General features: G+C 39.4%; 1 protein-coding gene across 1 annotated transcript in view; it reads right to left on the reverse strand.

The window, feature by feature from the left end:
• Positions 1-5,370, reverse strand: part of LOC144633447 (allograft inflammatory factor 1-like) — a 6,478-nt gene extending 1,108 nt beyond the window's left edge. The window contains exons 1-6 of the mRNA XM_078492321.1: positions 5,265-5,370; positions 5,136-5,197; positions 4,727-4,802; positions 4,497-4,538; positions 3,187-3,285; positions 653-716 (exon numbers count right to left, since the gene is read on the reverse strand). Of these exons, the coding sequence (XP_078348447.1) occupies positions 653-716; positions 3,187-3,285; positions 4,497-4,538; positions 4,727-4,802; positions 5,136-5,197; positions 5,265-5,286 (365 nt within the window). The 5' untranslated portion in view covers positions 5,287-5,370. The remainder of the gene's footprint in view (positions 1-652; positions 717-3,186; positions 3,286-4,496; positions 4,539-4,726; positions 4,803-5,135; positions 5,198-5,264) is intronic.
• Between the last annotated feature and the right edge of the window lie 14,853 nt (positions 5,371-20,223).

Here is a 20,223-nt window from a genome sequence, read left to right on the forward strand (position 1 = left end):
TTTGTCTTTCATTAACATTAATCAGTTAGTTGTAAATCGGGAATGTTTGCCCCAGAATAGGTTGCCATCCCATTTAAGGGAGAAGTTCACTCCAGAATGGTCAGTTATTTTCTTTACGCCAATAAAAAGTTTACACAAAGATATGTTATTCACCAAAATTTCAGCCTCCAACGTTCGCTATAACCCTACGAAATCTTTCTCAAAACTCGACAACTGAACGCCGCCATCTTGGAGCTGGTAATGTCTGCGTGACGTCAAAGAGCTCAGCCTGAAGTTTGGCGGAAAAAATTTAATAGCCGAAACGCCTTGTTTTTTGTAGTTCTTGGAGCTCTGTTTGAGCAGAATGGAGCTGCACAAACAGGCATTTTGACAAACAAAAGACACTACAAAGAAACAAGGAGTTTCGAGTATTTAAATTTTCCCGTCAAACTTCAGGCTGAGCTCTTTGAAGTCACGCATACATTACCAGCTCCAAGATGGCGGCGTTCAGTTGTCGAGTTTTGGGAAATATTTCGTTGGGTAATAGCGCACGTTGGAGACTGAAATTTTGGTGAATAAAATATCATTGTATAAACTTTTTATTGGCGTAAAGAAAATAAATGGCCATTCTGGAGTGAACTTCTCCTTTAAGGAAGATGAAATGTGAACTTACAGTTTCAAAATAGATGACTTCTTTCCAAGCATCATAGTTAGAAATTCGGTATAGCTGATCGTTCCTGTAAGAGAATAAACTTGTTCTTAGTACGAAGAAAACAAACAACCACATATAATAGTCCATCAGCTGAGATCCGAAAATTTGGGTTCATGGCTCACTTTCGGGGAACAAACGAAACATGTCTTATCTTAATCCTTGCCTATTGAGCATCAAAAAAATGTATGATAGCAAGGTTGGAACGGTAGCTTTCACTTATAAATCGAATTTTAAATTGGCTCCCCTATACGCTTCTTAATTTGGCCGCCATCTTGGATTTTTGGGGTGAAAAAGCTACAAAGCTGCCTGCATTCTTTTAACGTAAACGAATCGCTTTCAAACGCAAATTTAAAACTTATTGGAACTAACAACATGATTTTGTTCATTCTAGTGCTTCAAAAACAACAACGTGATGTCATATGTGACGTCGCCACGGCTGATTATTGTTCACAATATGACTGTTTGTACCACAAAATAAAGCAAAAAGTGCAGATTTAAAAATTATTTCACGAAGAAAAGAGAGCGCGTAGATAAAATACCATTGCCATTCAAGTGTCTTGAATAAATCCCCCTAAAAAACAATCGTCATTTTCCAACCCAGCCCTTTATTTCAAACATATGGTCCCACGGACATGCAAAGTACTTTAAAAAAGAGGGAAGAGGTGCGAAAACCAGAAAAGTGGAGCTTTGCCAACGTACGAAACATACGTCCGAGCTAAGGCGATTAGCGGGGAGGAGTTGCAGTATCCGAGGTGATCATTAAAGATACGAAAGCATAAGTGTATCAGCTGTACGAGAAGACGTGTCAGAGTGTGGATGTGCTGTGCCATGAGATTCACGGCGCCAGGGAAAGTGAAGCCAGAGAAAAGTGAACGGCGCCCGGGAAAGTAAAGCTAGAGGTTCTCCCACCACGCGAGGCATCTCCACCAACCGAACTCAATGTTACAAGAGGAAATTTTCAAGCCACAATCTAGAGAAGAGCTACTGATTCCCTTCCGGAAATTCCTTCACCGCTCCAGAAGAGTTGACAGAAGCATAGCAGCAGTGAAGGAGGACTTTATACGAGTGTGGCGATTCTGTTTGTTCTGTACTCAACAATCTCTTAACTGAGCCCTATTCTAACCTTACGCGTGGACGTAGCTATGTAATCTGATTTGGGGTATACTGATTAATGGTGTAGTATACTTGAAAAAACGTAGCATTGCGATGGAACGCCTTTATGGTAATTTTGTTATTTTAGATGATTGAGGAGCAAAAGGAAAACGAGCTGAAAAACAAAATGGCGGACATTGCGACCTCATTAAATTTTATTGCGTACTTTGCTTTTATTACCGTAAACAATGCTAAAATAATGTCCCGAATATGTAGTACCTCTGAAATATATATCTAAGCAAAAAATCAGTAAGTATTTAAGAACGAATAAAAAAAAAAATGAAGAATTTTTGTTTTAAAATTCAAGATGGCGGCCAAAAGAAGGATATGAGAGCAAATTTCAAATTCGATTTACACAGTGAAAGCTACCGTTTTATCCTTGCTATCACACATTGTTATGATGCTTAATAGTCAAAGAGTTATATTAGACAAGTTTCGTTTGTTCCCCTTAAGTGAGCCATACAACCCCACTAGCTGATGGACTATAAATGATATCGAAAAAAATTTAAAACGAAGTGTAAAATTCACATATATATAGCCATCAGCAGTGTTGTTGTTGTTGTTTTTTTTTTTTTTTTTTTTTTCTCACATCAGTGCACTGCGTGGTCCACTTAGTAGACTGGGAACTAGTAATTTCGTTCGGGCTCAGAGATTGCGCCGCGGACCGTCTATTAAGAAAAACCGTGCAGAAAACACTGGTCTCAAGACTTAGAATTGCACTAACTCTTTTCTCTTCTATCTCATGCTCGTGACAAGTGAATCTACAACTTTGTCATTTTCCGCCTTGACTAAGACTGTGGGCATGCGCGAGCTATGACACGTTAACGTTCCTTCCAATCCTCGAATCTACGCTCTCTGCTGCGCAACATTGACGAAACGAGCGACTGTCGAGAGTACCGTGGCCGGTTCGATTCTTTAAAAATCTTAAAACAACACAAATCCTTGATCCGGGAGGTGGTACTCCCCAAAGTGCCTATACGGGTAAGTGCCGCTCAACGGGGTCGTGATTTTGGGCTCCCGATCTAGAACGAGAACGGCTATGATATTTTGAAAGCACGGAAGTTTCAAGCTTTTCACTCTATCAGCAACCAAAACGGGGTGCAAAAACATTGACCCGTTTCTACAACGTGGCATCATTTTCATGCAATGTTCTCCTAGAGACACCTGACACAACCCCCCCCCCCCCCCCCCAACACGGGACCTCCAGCCTTTCTTTTGAATGCTAGGCATGCGCAATTGCGAACTTTCCACAGCTATCACTCGTTTCCTGATCACTGATCAAGGAGCTCCAGTCGAGAACGAAGACTGTGTACAAGATTGCGTTCTCGAATTTAATAACGAACCTGAATTTGTTGTGTCAACTTCAGCGATCATCTTCTTGAGTTCAAGGTGAGTCTTCGCTTGTCCGAGTTTTTCCATCATGCGTTTGAGCTCCATAATGTCTAAAATGAAATGAAAGCTAATCATTAGGGTGAGAATTTATTTATTTCTGCGTCTTGGATCCAGAAAACTACATAGGTTTTAGGTGTCTGAGTAAAGGGGGCCCTGTCTCGACCTGGGGGTGGGGGTGGGGGTTGGGTGCCTGCGAAGGGTCCTCGTGTCGCTTATTAAACGTTATTCGCAATCTCGGAATTGGCAGAAAATTGTCAAAAGAATATTATTTGTCACGAATTCTTTGATCTGCTGCAGCTATTTTTGACCATGTCCCCTGTCGGCATTTACCTTTGATTCCCTGATTTCCACTGTCTCTTTATTTGCGTTATGTCACAATTATCTCAGAGAAGAAAATTCTCGCCAAAAATTGCAGCAGCAAAAATAATTTTAAAGCCGGCATTTTGGAAATAGCCGCACTGACAGATTTTAATACTCAAACGCGCAAACACCGCACGCGACTTGTCACGCGTGACGTGTGACACTCCCTCTAAAGCGTTCAGGCTGCGCCAAGTAAGGACATATCAGAATTTCGCTTTCATGTGTGTGTGTGTTCCGCCTCCCTTGTGGTTTTATAACATATCCCAAAGAAATAAACTGGTTTGATCGAATCAGCGTAAACACTATTGCTCAAAGCCTTCTTGCGGTTTTTGTTGAGAACTTTTACAGACAACTGGGATAAGTCATTTCTGTCGGTACAAAAGCAATTATGAATTTTCTCTCAGTTTATTCCCAAGGGAAAAAAAAGTCGAAATATTACTAGTTGAGTTCCAGACACATTTCACAGCGAATCCCGCTGGTTTCATGAGCGATAGCCAAAAAGAATAGGTTTTGTTAGATATTTCACCGATTGACCACAGAAAAAAATACATATTGCGTGACAATTTTATTTGGCTTCCTTTCCATCTGAAACATGGTTCCGAATATTAAATACAAACACAGACTTGAGTTAATTACCATGAATCACAATAGCATGGCTTGAAAAGCTTTAAAATACTATACGAATCACATAATTGAGTCATATCTAAAACTAAATTCCAAACAAAACTATATATATATATTTAATTGAGAAATTATATTGTTCGACAACAAAGTAATAAAACTTCCAAATATAGCAAGATGTCTTTATTTACTTACACTTGTAATATTTATTTTTTACAAGATTAACAAGATCAATATCTGTACAACAATCTTTCATCGCATATCAAGAAAGACAACCTACCGATATCGCCCGAGTTGTCCTCGTCGAATTCCATGAACTGCTCTGCAAGCGAGAGAAAAGGATCGAAAAAAAGCCATGTTTTGAATTACGGATTAAACAATGCGAAACGCTTTTTGTTCTACGACAATCAACTTTGCATTTAAATTGTTCGTGATTTAATTATGCGACGTGAATTGCTAGTAAATTATATTCAAAATACAGTAAACACAACTCGCCCGGGCAAGACTTACTTTTGTACGCTTCCAGTCGTTCGTTGAGGTCAGGGTAGTCGTCTTCGTCATCATAATCGCCACTGCTTACGAATGACTGGAATGAAAAATACGAAATGTAACATTTAGCTAATGTAGGACACCTTCGAGTCATGGGATTAAAAGAAATGATTAAAATGCAACTTTAACCCCGATGGGTTAAAATTACGCACAAGGTTTCAATTTCGGAAATCACTTGGCGTCTAGCAATAGCTTCAGCGTCGAAGGTATACGAAGCAATTTCTTGATCACATACACAAACCACAGAAAATTAAAACACGGTTTACAAAGTTTTGAATCGGAGAAACCGGAAACGCAAAAGATCAATAGATGTGATACGAGAATGAATCATTGGTTTACTGTGTGTTACTCCGCACGCTTCCAGCCTCACCTTGTTGATTTCATCGAGGTCTTTTTCTTGACATTGTCGAAGTTGGCCGTATGCCTTACCACCTAGAATTTAACACACGATCAGCGCGAACATTCATGCAACAACCACAAATCTAAACCTTTCGCTAACCTTGATGATTTGAAGTAGTCATTTCTTCCCTGTTTCGACTAACTCGCTAAACTCTTGACTGGCGTGGACTGGCACTCAACTCGGCATTTAAAAGTCATAAATTAGTCATGGATCAATGATAAACTTGTTTTGATTGGCTCCATTGATAATTATGCAAACAATGGGCCGTTCCTTTGGCTGAACTGAACCGGAAGTCGTTTCATCTGTGACCGTCTCCAGCTGGCGTTCTAAGCTTGCGAGGATTCCAAACTTTAAATCTGATCGCTAATAAATATTGTTTATATTGAAACGCAGTGTGTAAATATCGAATTATAACATTGCTTTTTAAAGCAAGCGAACGTACACATTCATAATAATGTGAACGTTTCATTCAATTTGATTTTTCGTATTACCGGAAATGTAACGAAACGGGAAACAGCGAGGTTGTTTATTTCACTCAGATGGCTAGCCAAGAACTACTTCGGAAAGTCAAAGTTTATCGCCTCTTGTGGCAAAAGATTAGCTCAACAACATGAGCATAATATACGAAAATATATTTAATTTCATGTGATCGAGAGTAGAGCGATCTCAAAACCAGAAAGTAACTTAATTTTGTGGGCTTCAGGCTGGGCTTCAATAGGTTTCAGTTACTGCTAATTAAAATGCGTTTCGATACTTCCTTGTTTATTTTTGTTTCGTTTCCTCAGAAACGATACGGTATTATTTTGGCTTCGATGTGAACTATTTACACAGTGGGGGCTACTATCCAATCAGAAGAACGGTCGTAACCACAAAGTAAATACGTTTGACCGAAGGCAATTTATTTCGTAAAAACATGTTCTTCAAATATCGGAAAGATATTCCTCAGCATGACCAAAAAATATTGAAATTCGTTGCAAGCAGAAATATCTGACGACTGCAATGGTTTTAAGTTTGATTAAAGCGATGTATTGTAAGAAAACTAGAGAAAGCTCTCGTAGCGTTTAATTGTTAAGTAAACATTCTAGCGATTTTCTGTAACGGAAGTAAATTTCCACCAATCAGTGTTTGCAAGCTCAAACAACAACGGGATGACTTGTCGTGTTTGCTCGCACGGGGGGCTGCTATCCAATCACAAGAACGGTCGTAACCACAAAGTAAATTCGTATGACCGATGGCAATTAATTTCGTAAAAACATGTTCTTCAAATATTGGAAATATATTCCTCAGCATGACCAAAAATATTGAGATTTTTTGCAAACAGAAATATCTAACGACTGCAATGGTTTTAAGTTTGATTAAAGCGATGTATTGTAAGAAAACTAGAGAAAGCTCTCGTAGCGTTTAATATTATTCTGAAACGGAAGTAAATTTCCACCAATGTTTGCAAGCGCAAAGAAAAACGGGATGACTTGGCGTATCTCGTGTTTGCTTGCACGGTAGAGCTTAAGTGCGCTACAAAAAGAAGTGCATATTTGCAGGTGACTTACAAAGTTATTTGCACTTCATGTAACACTAGAGGAATGTATAAATGTAGGAGATTGCCCTATTCTATTTGTACAGGAAAATTACGGCATCTTCGACGTCACAAACAGCGCGAATACACGCAGAATTGCGTGCGTTCTCGCGTGGATGTACCCGGAATTACGTGATCAGTGTCACGTGCGTCGCAAAAACATTCGAGTCTGCACGGAAAGTTGAGAACGAAAAAGAAGACAGTCAAGTTCTGTTCAAAGTTTTATTTTGTATGGACAGTATCGTAAAACAAGTTGTGCAACTGCCGTGTCGAACTAAATTCGTCTCCGTAGTTGATGTAACGCTCAACATTAACTACCGTTGCAACTGCTGGAGCAGATTTCTGAGATTAAATTAATGATATAAACATTATTTGGATTATTCAAAGCCATCGCGGTCTGATTGAAACTCCACAGTATCGCCAATAATGCAAATCGTTATTATCAGTGTTACCAATGCAAGGCTGTTACACTGACAACAGAAGCAACTTGGCTGTGTCTTATTCTGTGGAGATAATTTTATATTTACCGGGAGAGTGTGCAGCGTGGATCGAGCAAATACAATCCTGGTATGACTATATATAACATATAACATAAAACTTTCTTTAAACTTGAATTTTGCTTAATTAAAAATCCCGGTTAAAAATCTGTGTATGGTAGCTTTTAACATTAATTTGCCCTGGTTGTTTACGTGTCTTTGTAAAGTGACAACAGGCATTTGATTTTGAAGAAATGGCTTCGAAGCAGTGTGCTTATCTCTGTTCTTGTCGACCAGGGTTTTGGGTTGTCTTGAATTTGGCATTTATTTGATTTGAGCATGTGATCAACTCAGAGAAGTATATACCTCAAGCTTTTTGTCAAAAGGTAATAATTTCATCTACGATTAAAGTGTTGTTTTTCATTTTATCAGAGATCAGTAGTCACAAAACACTTTATTTATGGACCTGATTTATTTTGGATTGTTTGTTTCAAAAAATAAACCATTTAAATTAATTGCATTACTCTGATCTTGCATTTTACTCTTGTGGTTTGATGTTTCGCTACATTGGACCTTCTCCAAATTAAAGTAATCCACAAACCCATCCGCAATCTGGAAACGAAACACTATTTCTTTTTGAAATAGCTCCTTGTTAATATTGCGGAAGGGGCGGGCATTAGAACTGGTTTTGGGGTTCCTTGAATTAGATTGTTACCATTTATGGTAAATGTTTGCTTCGTTACTAAATCTAATATTTTCCTTTTATAGCGCGTAATAGAAACAATCATAAAAACGAAATAAATAAACAGTGGATATCTTTATTGGTTAACCCGCTTGGACATGAGAATAAAACTCGTCAATAAAATATTCATTTAACATGCATCAGTTATCAGATCATTTATTTTACTTGCTTATGGGGTGTCATTACCGCCAAAATTATTATTTTATTATTATTAGGCACTAGTGTGTTATTATTAGGCACCAGTTTATTATTATTAGGCACCAGTTTATTATTATTAGGCGTTATTTTCTATTATTAGGCACAATCTCTTATTATTAGGAACTATTTTATTATTGTTTGGCATTATTTTCTATTATTATTTCATCTTTATTATTAGGCACTGTTTCGTATTATTTTCGTACCTTACTCAGGGTCTCAAAGGGGGGGGGTCCCTGGAGCCCCGGAGCCCTGAAATTTCTGCTTTGGAGCCCGGAGCCCGATCATTTTACTGACTGGAGCCCTGATCCATTTTTGGCTGTGGAACCCAGAGCCCAAACAAATTTTCCACGGATCCCAGAGCCCAGCGTTATGAAATTTGATCATTCGCGATCCCAGATTGCATTTTTTCTTTCTAAAGATCAACGCCACGTGAAAGATGTCAAGAACTTGAGACCTCAAGTTTCGGTCACATAGAGCAAAGAAATCTGATCCGCTACATGACCTTAGTGGGGACTTTTTAATAGTTGGAGACATGATAACCGTCGATAACCGGCTTCTCGGGTTTAAAAAACTGGTCGGAATTGCGGCCTTTTTTATTTGCGGACTTGATTTAGCGTTGCAAAATAGTTTTTTATCTTAAGCTTGTAGACTAATCTCGTATCCAGATGTCTACTTACCAGCTTGTAGACCATAGTGGAGCCCGGAGCACGAAAGCAGATGATAAGGAGCCCTGGAGCCCTGACATTTTCGTCTTGGAGCCCTGGAGTCCTGCAATTTTTAGCCCGGAGCCCTGGAGCCCTAAAGCCCTTTGAGACCCTGCTTACTATCTCCAAGTAGTCAGCGGTTTTACACATGAGAACAGCATGGCAGACATTGCGAATGATCAAGGGTTAGGGTTAGGGTTTTGACTTTGTAGGCCCAGAAAAAGTAAAATGTAGCTGAGTATGTAGAAGCAATTTATCCTTGAAGTATAAAACGATGGCAACTAACACTATTTCCGTGTGAACTTTATGCTTAACTATATCCACTCTTACAGGTTTCCCAAGTAATAGTATGGCAACTTTAATGTAAAATGGGTGGCCCTCTTGAACATTACAGTATTCCACTGCTATCAAGATGTTTTTATTTTGATATAATATTATAAAAGTCACAGGTTCCCAATTTTGTAATCTTCATACATGGCTATAAAATGTAAATGTCTACACAGACAATATTCTGTTTTCCCTAAGCATAGCCAAACCCTTTGCTGTTCCTGATTGCAAACGTCATTGCATCTCTAAATGCGATATATGTTTTGTGAACAGCTGGAAGGTGCAACATAGGCCCACATGTATTGGCCTTGGGAAAGGGGGATAAATTACCATCTTCGTCAGGATCATGAAGGAACCCAAGAGTTAAATCCCAACCGACCCGTAGTGGTGGTAATTATTTACACCCGCAAGGGGGTGGGGGCGGTCTTCTTTGTAGCCGTTATGAAGGTCGTCACACAACACTTCAGAAAAATGTTGCGTGACAACATAAGCTCGCCAATGTCGCAACATTAACATCGTGTCAGACCCTCTCGTCTTAGTTCAGTCTCAGTTCAGCTTCGTTGGACAGGGGAAAAAGTATTCCCCCGTTTCAACCTCGTTCCCAGGGCTTTTCCCTTGGTGATTTAAAACGCCCGTTTCAAATCACCAAGGGAAAAGCCCTGGGAACGAGGTTGCCCCCGATTAAATGGATCCAAACGAACAGACTTATGCAATACTTATGATAACAAAAATATCTTAAAAATTGTTCCGCGATTCTAATTTTTTTTTGTTCAGTCACAGAACTGAACATCGAGGGTGGGTCGAGAGAGCGTAAGAAAGAGTAACCTGAGATCATACCCTCCGTCCCTACTTATCACGCCGGGGAAAGAAGATTTTCCCTCTCCCTTTCACGCTCCCATCTCCCCCCCCCCCCCCCCGCCAAAAAGATATGTTTTGGGAACAGAACTGAGCGTGGCCCCGTCCAAAGGGTGTTTTTCCCTTTGCTTCCACTTCAAAAGGGATCCTGCATTATAAGCCAAATGACCTGTTAGCTAGACGAGACCTCCTACTCAAGGTTTCCGAAAAGGATGGAAGGGATGGGTAGAGAGCTGAAGCAATATCCACTTTTATTAGCAACCACCGCAGCCCAAGTTTTTCCATATTCTTGGCTTGCACGTGACGTCAGAGATGTTTCCATATTTGGGTATCCGCCATATTGGTGTTCCACCGCGGGTGAAATTTACATATGTTTATATGCCATCGCTGTTGAATGACTCGAAATTTCAATGGATTCTCCGGAAAACGAACGTGTTCCTTTAATAGACGAGCTTTGTAGTACGATTCCAGTATTATTTGAGTATTACATAAAACTCGAAGACCACGTTAAACGAAGATATTTAGAAAAAATCGCCGAGGTTGGAGTCGATCCGGTCACTATTCCCGATGAGCAGTTTATGGTAAATAAAGGTGACGGGCCTACACGACTCCTACGTTCGTGACATTTGTACCTTTGCCGCTCTATATTAAGTTCGGTCTTTCGACCTTATTTGCTTCTGACTTCTTTTTGAGGGTACTATTTTTATTTGGAGGCATTATGTATTGAATATAGCCGTAAGATTGTGGCCAAGGAAGTGTCTAGAGGTCATTGCGCTGCGTGGTTTCCATTTGTAGATTTAAATGGCACCTCTAAATCTGTATTCTGCCACATGTTGTGCTAGTTTAGTTTGTTTTGGCTAAATTCTATTTGCAAGATGTGTTTTAGGCTCTCAAAAAGTTCGCCCGGCCTGGAAGGACAAGATCTGAAATGTTCCGGGAAAATGTAAACTACTTGCATTTTATTGACGCCGGGCCCGGGATTTTAATGCAAGACGTATTGTCTTATCACGGATAATCTTGGTCCGGCTTCGCCAGAGACTGTTTCAGCTTTGCTATGAAAAAGCTGAAAGTTGGTTTCAGAGAGACCTTCTGTATTGCAAAGTCTATGCTTCTTGCATTATTTTGATCGAGTGCTCTGTCTTTTTAGCTCGATGTTTAGGATTTTTTACCTCCCTTGTTCATTGCGTTACGTTGGCACCACATGATTCAAATATAGATTTGAAATCTTTCACGCGCAAGTCTGTTGACTATTTTGCGTTTTGTTTATGCCAGTCTATGGTTCAGTTCAGGCAAGACCATGGTTTTGATCCTCCGTGCGGATCTCATTAGTTGCCGGTATTTGATTTTTTTTAGTAAATAAAGGTGACGGGCCTACACGACTCCTACGTTCGTGACATTTGTACATTTGACGTTCTATGTTAAATTCGGTCTTTCGGTCCCACGAAGAAGCTGCGGCTCCAGAATGAAAATGCTGATCACAAACCCTATCGTTACTTAAGATTTTTTCTGTGAGTTCATCGCGGCTTATTGCTGAGATCCATCTTCGCCTTCGCTCAATGCTGAGCTCTTCAACTTCTGGCCCTGATTCGTCACAACTCAGTTGTGATCGATACAATCGTATTCCCTTATCTCGACCAGTTTTTTTAGAACAACCCACGATCAGGCATATAGGCATTTTGAGGACGCGAAACTGGAAAAAAACTCGACTGAACACTTGTGTTTGTGACTGGCATCCGTCCGCCATATTGGTATTTGGAACACCATCATGGCGGACGGAAGTCACACGTAATCCAGAAGTCACGTGAGTGCAAGCCAAGAATAACCAAATATCACCAGGTTTAGACAACCACTTATCGACACTTACTTGTTCACCTCTCTCTTACTTGTTCCTTGTTATACTCTCTTGATTCAGGGTATTCTGTTGGCCCCGAACCTTGAAGCCCTTATTATACCTTTTCTTCCCTCAGTTACAACAGACTAAACGGGGGAGAGGAACGCAGAGCAAAGACCTCCGACCCGTCCCCTATCCCCTTACGTTTGCGCTTGTCCTGTCCTTCACAGGTTTTATTTTGTTGGAGCCTCCGGGTCGACGACTGTAGGGGAAAGTGAAAGTCTGCGCACAGATTAACCCTTTTGGGTCCCTGTTGACTCAGACAAAAAGGGAAGCCTCGAACCATGCGGCCCATACTGCCGAATCTTATCCCGGCTTCGGTAGCATTAGATGGCTAGGAATATTTCTACTCCCTCCTTGGGATGCTCGAATACATTCGTCGAAATGGCCGCCGTCCGGTTGAATTATATAACAGCTTAAACAACGATTGAAAAAACAACAACTGGTGTCTTAGCATTTTTTTTTTCACGAAAACCTCATGGATGCTGCTACAATCCGACAAGACTTTTACTAGACGCTTCGCATAAGGCCAATATACTAATTATTTACTATTAGTGGATTTAGTAGAATTACTCAGGACACCAGTTTTGATCACAAAGTAAAATGCACAAGCCTTTGTTTTTGTTCAAGACGACCATTTTCTTGTCAATTAAAATGAAAGCGTTCTATTTGACGCTGAAATGCAACGGGCAAAGAAGGAAAACAACAACACCTAACGGCTGGGCCGTGACTTGCGGGCTTTGATAAAAAAATTCTTGCGAACCGTGATTATGTAGTAGCTCATCCTATGGTTCATGAATCGTTCTCCTTTATCAGTTTTTTATAACCCGTTTCGTGTTACCTCATACAAAATATTTATCATCTTTATTTCCGAATTCTTTGTCGGTATTCACACTGGAATCACGGTTAACTTTTAAGGAGAGATACTTTCAAAACATCTTACGTTTTTTTAAGTTTTTCCCTTTTTCGGGAACTTGGTGTAAATAGTGTCAAATAGCACAGCGTGTTTCTTCGCCAAAAAAGTATATACCGTAATGATTCGATTTAGCGCCCTCCTTCCAATAAGCGCCCCCTTCCGAATAAGCGCCCCCTTTAGAATGTGTTTTTGTCAATAAGCGCCCCTATTCCAATAAGCGCCCCCATTCTAATTAGCGCACCCATTCTAATAAGCGCCCCTATGCTTATAAGCGCCCCTATTGTGGATAACTGCTCCTGACTGCAGTCATTGACGTCGACTTGTAAACATTCACCGTACCGTACATTGATTTATACCATGCCATAGAAAATACAGCCAATCAGAATACAGGAAAGCCGTTGTATATTCGGTATTCAACCCAACCTTCCCATCGTGCGCTGCGATTGTATTCTCGACGAAATTTAGAAGGCGTATTTTCTATGGCATGGTATAAAATAGTTACACAACACTTTCTCGTGGTATACTATGGAATATCCCACTTGTCACTTGTATTTTCTTGGTATACACACTCGCCTAAAGGCTCGTGTGTATACCGAGAAAATACAAGTGACTCGTGGGATATTCCATAGTATACCACTCGAAAGCGTTGCATAACTAGTATATATTTACTGCTAAAATGAAAAATTCTTTAATAAGTAACTGAACTTTCAACAATTTGTTAGTGTTACAGTTTCTGTTATTGTAAGTTATTTTAATATTTATTAAAGTTTTGTTTTGAACATTTGGTTGTTTTTCAAAAATTTAAATAAGCGCCCTGTCCCGAATAAGCGCCCTGTCTCGAATAAGCGCCCTCCCTTGAGCCGGTCACATAAGGAAATAAGCGCCCTGGGCGCTAAATTGAATCATTACGGTAGTTCAGCGATGACTGGCTGACCGCAATATATTGTTTTATAATGACAATTAAATATTCTGCCCAACAAAGTTTTGTTCGTACCGGAACAAAAGAAAAGTTTTTTAATTTTTTTTTTACAAAAAAAGCTAAAGAAAAGCTAGTCTCCTGGGTATTTCAGCTAAATCCACTAACAGTGGATCGTTAGCATATCGAATGGACTTATGCGAAACATCTTCATTGGAGCCAATGAGATCCAAGATCTAGATTTACTAATTACTGCACAATTATATAAGATTCCATTCACTCTAAATTTCTTCGCCAGTGCAAGCAGTCAACCAAGTAGTCAGTTCACTGAAGTATAATTATTTTGTCGCCGAAGATGTTCAAGTCGCTAACTTTGCTGGTATTTGCGTCGTACGCCGTTTACATCCATGGACGAAGCTTGCCGCTTTTGCTCAGGTTACAACGATCGACTGTGAAACTGAATCAACTTGAGGGACCGCATGGCACACGCGTCCAAAATGGATGGAAAAAGACATCAACTTTTGTCACAAAAGGTCAGGTTGTTAATGCTGTGCAGTACACTTGCTCACAAGCCTTACTTTCAGTAATTTTCATCTCAGTAAGTTGAATCATAGCAGCCGAGATGTCTTAGATGAATTGCAGTAAAATTATATCGTTATATCGAGGAATCGTTAAATCAAAACTCTCCCGCGCGATATAACGATATGGCCATAAAATAACCGAAAAACGTTATATCGGGGTAAACCAAGTCAAAGATACTGAAACAAAGCAGACAAAGAGAACTATTGGATGACAAGGAGGATAAAGAGGATAAAGTCGATAAAGAGGCTTAGAATACAGTATCATTTTGGAATAAAATCGTACAAAGCTGTTGACAGAACGTTAGAGATTACTCACCCTTATTGTGTTAAATTCAACATTCAATGTTTTTCTAGTCTGCAGTAAAGGCGGTTTATTTTGCAGGTCGCGCGAAGCGCGACACAGCGAGTGCAAAGCAAAAATTAGTAAACCGAAAATAAATAAACCGCCTGTTCTGCGGGCTAATGTTTTGCAATTGCCTAAATGGTGATTGAGTACTAACAAGAACATTGAGAAGCTTGAGAAGCTTAAAATCGGGCGCTTTGCCTTGAAAGGCAGGGTTCAGTACAGCAGAAACCACGAAGCAGTTACTTAAGTTAAGCACTCAGTCCGACTGTGTTTGTGTAAGTCACAGGGCTTGCATGAGCTGTATTAGTGTGCATAATATAATATCTAGAACGTTGTCGAGATTGCATTATTACTTAAAGACATGATGGTTTCAATTTATAAATGTATCTCACACAATACAAATAAACGATTGAAGTAGACGAATAGACAATGTAAAGTTTTAAGACTTAGCAAAGTGCAGTGTATTGGTAATACTGTAAGGTGCGGTTTCACCTGAAGGTCGTGTGCTTTTCGGTATTTTCCAGGCATTGCACTTTGATGGGACAGTACTACAACTGTTTACCGGGGAACTACTATTGTCAAGAAAATGATCACAACTTGTTGATGAATGATTGAACATTTGTTTCATACCATTACTGTAATAGCAATTGATGAAGGCTTTTAGTCCTGAACCAAAGTATAAGGACTGGGAAATACTGAAACCCATTATCAGCCACCTTAAACGGAAATATCTTGTTGGTGTTTCAAGGAATCCAAGGAAACTTCACTCATCCCATGTATCTATGTATTGCGGTATTTTGTAATTTTTTGAGTGATTTTTGGGGATGTTTGGCAGGTGATAGTTTTTTTAAAAGAATTAGTAAAATTTAGACAACTAAGAAATATTGAAAATTTAATGTGAATTTAACATTGGAATTTGAAGTTAGAAATTGGCAGACGGACACCAAACAGCCCCGTGACATCCTGGAGTGTTTTTGCATGGGGGTCAACTGTGTGATGATGTTTCCATTTTTTTCTTCAATCCCCACTGATAAAGAACTGTTGTTGGTGTTATGTTGGTGTTATCACATGTCAAGCCTTTAACAAGGTATGAAAGAACACAAGGATTTAAATTATTCTGGTGCTCAATTTTTGCGTAACTAAAATTAATGTTACTCAAATTCCTGATGGATTCTGTCTTAAACTGTTACGAGCTTAGTATTTCCAAATTATTGCATGTCAATGTAAGGCAAGACAAGACATGCCTTGGTTCTTATGTAATTCTCTTAAAAACACATAAGATATTGACTATAATTTTGTCTGTGCTATGGCAATTCACAGTGGGGTGGTCTTGATGTGTCTTTAACTTGTAGACTGGACTGGACTAGTAAAACGCGGACTAGTAAAACGCGGACTTGTAAAACGCCTCTAGACACTTCGAATTCCTTGGCCACAATCATCTTACGGCTCTCTTCAATACATAATGTCTCAAAAAAACAGTAACCTCAGAAAGAAGTCAGAAGCAAATAAGGTCGAAAGACCGAATTTGAACATATAACGGCAAATGTTCTAATGTCACGAACGTAGGAGTCGTGTAGGCCCGTCACCTTTATTTACCACATACTGCCCCCAAATTAAAACAGTACCCTCAGAAAGAAGTCAGAAGCAAATAAGGTCGAAAGACCGAATTTAAACATTTAACGGCAAATATTCTAATGTCACGAACGTAGGAGTCGTGTAGGCCCGTCACCTTTATTTACGATTGACTGTTGATTTCTGGACGGGCCCCGTTCTACCTCGTGCGAGCAATAAAAACGACTGCACTCAACAGACGTCAAGTAGTGGAAAGAAAGAAACATATGCACACAACTCATAGCATCAATCCCGTTGTTTTAGTAGGGGTTTGCAGAACGAACATGTGCTATACTGCAAAAACATCTCCACGCTAAAACAGACCATAGAGTGCTCAAAAAAGCTAGAAATATGCCGTCGAAGAAACACACAAGAGCTTCAAACACAAATTGTTTCGCTCGCTAAACCGTTTAGTTTTATCCGATTTACAAGCGCTTGTTTTACAAGTCCGCGCTCTACAAGTCCGTGCTTAACAAGCCCTCGTTTTACAAGTCCGCGTTTTACAAGTCCGCGTTTTACTAGTCCGCGTTTTACTAGTCCGCCCTTTACAAGTCCGCGTTTTACCTGAGTCCGCGTTTTACTAGTCCTCGTTTTACAAGTCCGCGTTTTACTAGTCCGCGTTATACTAGTCCGCGTTTTACAATTCCGCGTTTTACTAGTCCGCGTTTTACTAGTCCAGTCCAGTCCTCAAAATACAGTATGCCAAAACTCCCCGCCCTCTAAAGATAAGTCCTTGACGGTTCTTGTCGTTTTTCGGTGCCTATATATTCATCTTCGGCATCTTTCTCATCCACCTCTCGTTCTGTCCTGTGTCTGTCATCACACGAAAGAAAAGCTGATTCTCAAAAAATCTGCCACAAAAGGAAATTGACAAAAACAATATGAAAACCATATATCGAAAGTTTCTTATTCTAAAATTTTATCATACGTCTTAATTCAGAGCTACAAAGAAGTTCCTCCTTTTGAGTTATTGATACTGTTCTTACAGTACCTCTTTCCACTAGCGAAATTTTACAAAATTCCTTCGCGGCGAAAAGGTAGCGCGAATCCAGAACAGACTCCAATCGAGAGTGGGTTAATTCTAGATTACTATTAATTAACTATTACAACATTCATTTTTAAAATAGTTTCCCAAGCCGACTAAGCTAACTAAACGTCGAGTGTATCTTTCAGTAAACAAAACATGCCGTTGTGACGCCGGAAATCCAGCTCACGCATACTATACCCCGTGACTCACGCAAACCTCCGACTTACGTGCTACTACAGTCATTCCTTTCTAAACATTTTTTTTTTGACCACCACCGTACCTTTCTACCCAAAAAACTCATGAAACCGCCCGGTTTTAACCTGTTTTAACCTTTCAAAAATTAGAGCGTTCGAAACTAAATAAGATCCGTAATCACAAACAACATACAGCCGTTTACCAGCACTCTTTAAAACTCCTGAAACCCTTCAAAATCAGGCAAAATAAATCTTTGAAATAACCTTTATCAAAGTTTCTAATTTTTTATTCAGTTCTATAAAATGCCTTTCATACACTACTGTCAAACAAAAATTTCAATTTCCTCAAAGTTTCAAGACAAAAGAATAACAAATATTTCGTGCACAATGTAATTTGATTAAGCCAATATTATCACGTCTAAAAATACTTCAAGCAATTCAGTGAAAACCCGTTTTTTTTTTTTCGTATCAACGAAAACCACTTTCGAATAATCAATACATGAAAATAACAATAAGATCAAAAGGAAGAAAGGAACCTTTCTAATTATTTGAAGACTTTCAAAGCCGTGATATTATGCACCAATCCGCGATAAAATTTAATTACAACAAAATCCAAGTTCTCATTTTGAATTCCATTTTTTTTAGTTGATACCTTTATCCAACTTGTGAAAAATTCCATTCAAGTTCCTATTAATACTGTACATTCCCAATGTTTTGCTCAGGTCTTCAGAAGCGTCTTACTAACCAAATCTAAAATAATTCCAAAACATGCTGTACAAACATTCTACTCTTTGTGACAAACGACTTGACGACCAATTGTTCAGAAATGAAAATCGACACAGTTCTTGCTAAATAAAAAAAAAGTTTTACGGCGGAGTCAGGCTCAAAAAATATACCGCAAGATCACACCCCCATTCATAGTCAGAAACCAGCAAACCATCTAGTTTGCTAAAAAAAAAACACTGCGTGACATCAATGACGTTACCTTTTTCATTTACAAAAATAACTTTAACTTGTCAAAGTAAGTGCAATTTCACAATGGTGAATATCAGTACAGTATGGGGCCCAGTTCTCGGCCACTTTGTGTTTAACGCGTTTTTTCACACTCCAGTTGAATCAAAAGAAAAAGGTATTTCCTTCAAACGATAGACTGATTCATGTGCTTTAAGTATCTTGAGTTTGATCGTTCAATTCGATATAGAAAGCTCACACGTCGAGTTTACGCGGAGGTAGGTGAATTTGCATTCCCAAAAAAGTTGTTTGTTTACGGCTCCAAATTCATGGATGTAGTTAAATTCGTATTTTATCCAAAAGCCCCCACCATACGAGCTAATTTTTGGCATGTGAAACGTAGAATAATTCAGTTTTCTGCTTTAGTTAACTTTTCGTTGAACCGTTGTATTTTTTGGTCTTAATTTACTTCGAAATTTTTTCTTGCGACGTTTGCGTATTTGCCAGTTCTCGGCCACCCTGCTCGCTATCACAGCTTAGCGCGTCAGTGGTTTTTAATATAATTTCATCTGCTGCTGCCAGAATGAAAGAAATAAATGTTTTAAAAATAAAGTTCAATCTTATCTCTAAGTTTTGAGCTGACTCTTGTCTTGTCTATTATTTCTACAACACCTAAATCTTTCAAGACCTTTTCACTGCAAAATAAACCATCTAAATGCACGGGTCACACAATGCGGTTTTGCCAGAACCTGCACATAGGCAACTAGGCGCGTTAAAATCCTTCTTTTCTAAAGTAAAACAAAGCATCATAAAAATAATTTGGGATCGATATAGTATAAATAGGTTTACAGAGTGATTTTATGACTGTGAAAATTAATTGAGCATTTTTTACAGATAATTACGGACAAGCTTTTTAGTGGCCGAGAACTGGGCCAAGGTTGCCGAGAACTGGGCCCACAAATGGAGCTTTTATTTTTATTATTGCTCGGGAAAATTAATTTTTGACCGGTCGATAGCTTTACACCAAAAAGCTGAATAATGTAGCTAGCTCTGGGAGAAATTTCAAGTTCCTGCAGTTCTTCTGAGGTAAGAAATACAAGTCAAAAGTGGCCGAGAACTGGGCCAAGGTGGCCGAGAACTGGGCCCACAAATGGAGCTTTTATTTTTATTATTGCTCGGGCAAATTAATTTTTGACCGGTCGATAGCTTTACAACAAAAAGCTGAATAATGTAGCTAGCTCTGGGAGAAATTTCAAGTTCCTGCGGTTCTTCTGAGGTAAGAAATACAAGTTTACGTCAAAAGTGGCCGAGAACTGGGCCAAGGTGGCCGAGAACTGGGCCCACAAATGGAGCTTTTATTTTTATTATTGCTCGGGCAAATTAATTTTTGACCGGTCGATAGCTTTACACCAAAAAGCTGAATAATGTAGCTAGCTCTGGGAGAAATTTTAAGTTCCTGCGATTCTTCTGAGGTAAGAAATACAAGTTTACGTCAAAAGTGGCCGAGAACTGGGCCCCACACTGTACTTTGCCCCGTAAGCTTTTTTCTCTGTCCTTCCGCCGAAGCAAAAAAACACAACCTGATTACACATTAACCCAAAAGTCGACCAAGTGTGCCTGCAACGATTTCCTGTCAAAACTAAAATGAAAACCATTGCAGTATGCGTCACCCGTAGCGGTTTTGTAGCAACCCCGAGCTATCCCCGTCTTTTTGGCCGCGCCAGGAGACTACGCTCTAGGACGACCAAAG

Source organism: Oculina patagonica, chromosome 1 (genome assembly GCF_052425735.1).
Source record: "Oculina patagonica isolate OP01 chromosome 1, crgOcupat, whole genome shotgun sequence".
NCBI classification, from domain to species: Eukaryota; Metazoa; Cnidaria; class Anthozoa; order Scleractinia; family Oculinidae; genus Oculina; species Oculina patagonica.